The following is a 6,000-nucleotide window of genomic DNA, read 5'->3' as shown; positions in this document are numbered from 1 at the left end:
CCCCGCACATATTTAATTCACAAGCATTCCAAAAGGTAGAGAAATGATTGCTACTTTGCAATATGTATTTTCTCTTCTTTCTTTTGGGGTATGCTATAAAGCTCCAAACTGTTGGCGGTGCATTTTCACAATAGCAATGCCCCAAATATGTGATTGAAAATTTATGCAGAAATAAAAAAACAAAGTCATGATCATAAGGGAAAAAAAGCTCTTGACAAATAAAAGAACAAAATTACAAATTCGATCTGAAATTTAAATTGGTAGAACACGACTGGTTTATTTGTTTTATAAGAGACAATGAAAGCAAGTCAAAGTTAGGATGCGATCACCAGCTGGATCCAAAGAGGTGTAATATTTATGTCAAGTTAATGTAAGCCATGAATATTGAAGCAACTTGGAGAAAAGGGTGGGGTCGATGCTTGGAACCGGGGATGAAGATTTGCCAAAATTTGAAAAGGCTATGTCACTCACCTATTCTCAAGTCTTAACATCTACACAACGTAGGTCCCAAATGCAATTAAGGAACTCATTGGAATCTTTTCTTCTCTACTACAGACATTATAAGATTTTCGGGGTGAACAGCCAGATTGAATTTGCCTGTCCCGGAAAAATATCCTTAAAGAGTTCTTACCCACCAAGTAATGCTACTCATTTCCCAACAGTCACAGTTACTTTTCCACGTGGTTTATTGGAAAGTTCTCTAAATTTCAAGTGGAAAACAATTTCATTGATAATTTGACCCAAAAGCCATAACAAATGGAAAAACTAGCGAGTGACGCACATTTCAGTTGTACTTTTGACTGGGGCGTGATTAATACTCTCTGTGTTCTTAAATAAAACAGAAAATTCCCTCTTAGATGTTTCGTTTATGGTGTGTGCTTGTTGGTATCTTCCCGGCATCCATAACTAGATCTCTCCGTTCCCACTGCAATCGTTTTTCTGAATTGTTTTAGTCCAAGAACACAGGATAACATATATATAATATTAACCATGAATGAAAAGATGATGTTATCTTTATTTCATGCCATACAATTCATGAGATGATGATGAGATAAACAGTCGACAGCTACAACTTTTGATCACTTTTTCAACCATTCAACCCTCTTCGTTGTCCTTCTTGTTGATGTTCCTGCTCTCTATCCACTGATTTGGACGCATCCTGTATTTATGCTCAAGAGAAGATGGGTCATTAACACCCAACTTTATCCCATCCGTAATAGGTCATTTGAACTTTCAACTTTTCAAAAATCTGTCCCTTTATCGAGCAGCGGCCAAAAGGTGAGAGTGCGCTGAGCCTCGGTACTATTATAATTGCCACCCCACAAAAGGAGAGAATCTCTCTCTCTCTCTCTCTCTCTCTCTCTCTCTCTCTCACCCACCTCCCGCCTCTGGATTTCTCGAACATGGCACCAACCCACAAATTATTTGGTTCTACATTAAAATGTGGGGTAGTGAATGGTCCCAGCCCCCAGGCAGTCAAGTTGAAGCTCTTCTTTCCCACACGTTTTTCACCTGCATGGTTAAAACCATGGCCGTGCCGCTCATCTCTGTTTCTCCTCCCAGTGCCAAAAAAAGCTCGCATTTTAACGGAGCATTGTATTCTCCCAACCAGCTTTAGTTTCATGAATCATGGAGCGCTAGAGAGGAATTTTTGTTCACAGATTCCGCATAATCTGATTGCATATGTTGGGGGGCATTTTTATACTATACCCACGTGATGATTTCTTTATTAATGGAGCTGCAACTTGGATAATCGCGGGATCACTGCTCCCAATATTAAATTATCTCATAAATCTCCCACTACTTAACTTTTTGTTTGTTTATTTCTTTTGTCAAATGTGGAAGACAGTTTTCAAATTAAGGTGACAAATTGCCAAGTTGAATTGAAGGGCATTGCTGTTTGCACTTACTAGTTAACAGTATCGCAACCGCCGTAAGCAGGCGCACGTCATGTCCATTGGTTCCATCTGTTCCCTAACGAAAACTGTAAGTGTCCAATGTCCATGACCCACAAACAAAACATAGTCATATATGGACCAATCCATGCAAAACCACATTTGGGTAGGGTGCAGCCGTGCAGGGCAAATACACCCCATCTCCAACCACTCCCAAGATAACAATCCATCGCTCTATCACATGGGTCCTCTAAATGGTACAAAATTTAGAACACATTATTTCCTTTTTCAGCTTATGCATGCACTATTAATTGTGAGATTCGAACGTAAAAATAACACAAAGAAAAAGAGAGCGGCTCATCATTCAATGGGTTAATAGATTACAGCTGTAAAGAAAAAAATCTCATCATATTCATGATGTCTTTAGCTCTAACCGAACCCCACACGCCGCTCTCTCATTTGCCAGCTCCCTGCTGGGGATGCTCTGCTTGCTTCCCGTTCGCTCTTCCTCTTCTACCTACGCTTCCGCGTAAAATGATTAACATCGACCTCCCGTAACCCTACTCCCCCCTACATCCTAGAATTTAAACGCCCATTTCTATATTCATAGAATCATGTTCATGCCGAGAAAGGTCCACACTCAAGACAGTACCATACATGATACATCTCATGCTTTCATGGGCTTCATTTTTTTTTTTTTAGTATTTGTCGTTTAGCTCCTCTCTTATCGGAAATGTATGGATAATCTTTTACGCCTTTTGACTCCAAAATGACACATCATCATCGGCCCTCAGATTAATGGACATTAGCATGTACATCAGTGTCAGTTCATTATTCTTCTAAATGATACGAACAAATTTGACCAAGAATGTCTTCTCTATTAATTTTCTTTTTCTTTTTTTGTAATTTTTTTTAAGCAAATCCCTCCCGTAACCAAATTTTCATTTAATGAATGATTTAAATATGAAAATATTATATTTTATTTAACGAATTATCTTAGAATATAAATTTGAATCCCTCGTGTGGCGTGATTTTGAGTGATATCCATAGATTTTGAATGTGAAAAATGTAGAGAAGTATCTTGACATCCATGGATTGAAGATTGGAGAGAGGCGAAACCCATTTTGGATGGCCAAAAACCCTGGCATGAAAATGAAAGTATATTCTCTGATGAACGTCCAATAATTACTCACATTGTCGTTATCTCTCATTGTCTTGTTATTCCATCGGTCAAATGGGGAAGGGAAGGCAGCTTCTTGGATGGATCTCATACAGTCATGCTACCATCGTTCCAAATATTGGTTATTATTGTAATTTCTTTTAGAAATCCATGTAGGGGTAAAATTGTAACACAACCCTCTTATGGATGACAGCCAAGAAAAGGAACAAAAAGATGGAAAAAGTAAACGGGCGCCATGGGAAATGCCCACGGCCGGTCGCCACTAATCACAGGGTTCGCAGCCAACAAACTAAAGAAGATGAACCCCGGTCCTTACCCTATTTACAATAATACCACTACGCTCATTTCCTAAACTACCCATCTATTCCGGTATGGAACTCAATAAGCGCGCAGAGTTTCTTCTTCCGCCACCGTTCCTCCCTCTCCTCAACCCGCCTTCAACACCACCGCCGGGAGCCACTCTCCCGGACGACTTCGAGTCCTTCTCGCCGGAAAACATCGCCTGCGATAGAGACTTTCGGCGACACCGGCATTTGTCACCGCCACTCTTCATGAGGGCGGAACTCGCCTTGACAGCCAATGCGGCCATCTCCTCCGCCTGAAGCGGTTGCTTCAACCTGCTCAATGGCAGCGCGAAATAGAGCTGTCCAGGTTGAAGCTCCTCATCGTCGTGGATAGCAGAAACGACGTCGTCAAAGTCCATTTCATCGGAGTTACAGATGAAGCAGGAGGGGTTCTTCTGCAAAACGTAGGAAACCTTGACTGGGTAAGAAAATTCTTCCAATCTCCCGTCCTGGAGGATAAGCTTAGCGGTGGCCACAGAGGTGGCCTCGCAGGAACTGCAAATACCCATGTGGTTCGGAGTAAAATTGGATTACCGGGCTAAAGGGTTGGAGTCTCGGAGAAGAAAGAGGATGGGAAGGCATATATAGAGAGGGTGGAGGAAGTGGGGCTGGTATAATGAAGGAGGAAGCCACGTCAGAATTGTCATTTAATAAGAGGCATTTTATGGAACAGTGGGCAGGCGTTGCCAAGTTGCCAACCTGTAACATGTTGATGACAGCTTGTATATTAGTTTCCGTCATTAGCAACCCAGGTCTTACAATGAAATTACGGAGACAGGGACTGGGCATTTTCATGTCATATTTTTCACTGTGGAATGATGTCACCCCGCACGGTAGAAGGTAAAAGCAGGTCCTTGATCAGAGCCCAGTGGCCCTTTGGCCTTAATCCTCCGTTTCACGTGAACCCTCTCTCTTCCTCTGTTCTTAATGGTGTGCTACCTATCAACTACTTTCTTGAACACTGTATCCTCCTTTTGGATTTGGCATTCATGCCATGTACAGCTGAAAGCCTGAAAATATAGTGAATAGAATTATGCAAGGTTGCTTGAAATGATGGCTCGACCATGCTACTGCTTTAATTGAAGTTATATTCACCAACACTAATTCCGTATTATTTACAGATTTGAAGTAGGAACTGTGAATATGTATTCAACTATGTGGGATGATGTCGACTTACGAACCCACTCTATGCAAGGCCTTTTGTCACTAGATTACCAGAAAGTAGGTATGCAACCAAAAAAAGGTGTTGAAAAAGCATCTTGCATTTACCCCATTTATGTAATGTTCCACTTTTTATCCAGGATCATTGCATCGGTACTAAAACCACATTAAATGTGTTCTATGTGTCTCACCAGCAAAAAATGACGAGTTTCATCCTTGCTGCTCAGCCACTCACTACTTGGAACTGGTAAGTGGGTGGGAAAATAGGAAGCGGGTATAGTTGTGTAGTTAGGAGAACATGAAAGGGTATTTGTGAGGGTGGGGGGAATGAAGGGGAAGAAGACGTGGCCATGGAGCAGAGGTGCAGGGCAAGAAAAAAGACACGTGGAAGAGGTGGCCTTGGGAAAGGTTGAAGCAACCACCCGACATTGGCTTGCGTAGGCTGATCTGGGTCTGTTGGGTTGAACCCCGAAATGGCAGACCCCTTGTATCTCGGCGCTTATTTTTTTTTTTCTTTAATCTTTATCCACAATGATTCAACCACAATATCAAATATATAGTATCTATCCTCATTATTAGTATATTCAATAACCTTTTATATTAGTTTTTTAAAGCGAATTTTCCCGATGCAAGGTGCTCCAATCCCACTATTATAGCTCTGAAGCAAGTACATTGTACAATTTGGATTTATTTCACACTAATTCCGCTTCAAATTGGTAGGATGCATGCATTAGCAGCCACCAGCATTGAATGTACGGATTAAAGATGGATAAACAACTTTTTTGGCCTCTTTTTAAAAGCCTTCCATTTTCCCGTCATGTCATATTTTTTTTTAGAAAGAACAAGTTCTCAGCAAAACATTGTGAGCTTATTTTATTAGAGATGCATATCCGAGACAGGATTAGAAAGATTTGCATTTAAATTATTGAAATGTATGATTGGTGGGAGGGGCTGAGTGATAATTGAAGCTGCCCCACCCACCGCCTATCTGGGAAGCTTCATCCTCATTGGGTGGGCGCACCACACCTTCCTCTACCAAAACCCAATTTTAATACGATTTTAACACATTCATCCAATCATGGCGCTCACCAGATCTACCTTAGAATGCCTTTCTTTTTAATTCTATATTTGCCCTTTGTTGACGATGTGCCCTTTTTCAAGAGTCCCCTGCGTGGTTGTGTTTGCCTTTTTGACCCCGTGCGGTCCAATTTAAAACATAGCCGAGATTTCAATATTTACACCGACGCCCTGTTCTTTTTAAAGTACACTAGAAAGTGGGTTTTTATATGTACCCAGATACTTAATGGAAAAAAGGGAAAAATCAAATATCTCAAGATTCAACTCAACACACATTGGGACTTCATTGATCACAGGAAAAATTTTGATATAAGCACTGAATTATGTACTTATTGGAATAAGA

At 40.9% G+C, this 6,000-nt stretch overlaps 1 protein-coding gene across 1 annotated transcript; it reads right to left on the bottom strand.

The window, feature by feature from the left end:
* Positions 1–3,181: 3,181 nt before the first annotated feature.
* Positions 3,182–3,986, bottom strand: LOC117917765. The gene has a single exon (XM_034834149.1). The coding sequence runs from the start codon at positions 3,926–3,928 to the stop codon at positions 3,437–3,439; it is 492 nt and encodes a 163-aa protein (XP_034690040.1). The 5' UTR covers positions 3,929–3,986; the 3' UTR covers positions 3,182–3,436.
* Between the last annotated feature and the right edge of the window lie 2,014 nt (positions 3,987–6,000).

The sequence above is a fragment of the Vitis riparia genome, chromosome 7, assembly GCF_004353265.1.
Source record: "Vitis riparia cultivar Riparia Gloire de Montpellier isolate 1030 chromosome 7, EGFV_Vit.rip_1.0, whole genome shotgun sequence".
NCBI lineage: Eukaryota > Viridiplantae > Streptophyta > Magnoliopsida > Vitales > Vitaceae > Vitis > Vitis riparia.
The sequence above is the reverse complement of the archived record's forward strand: the minus strand, read 5'-3'. Positions and strand labels throughout refer to the sequence as shown.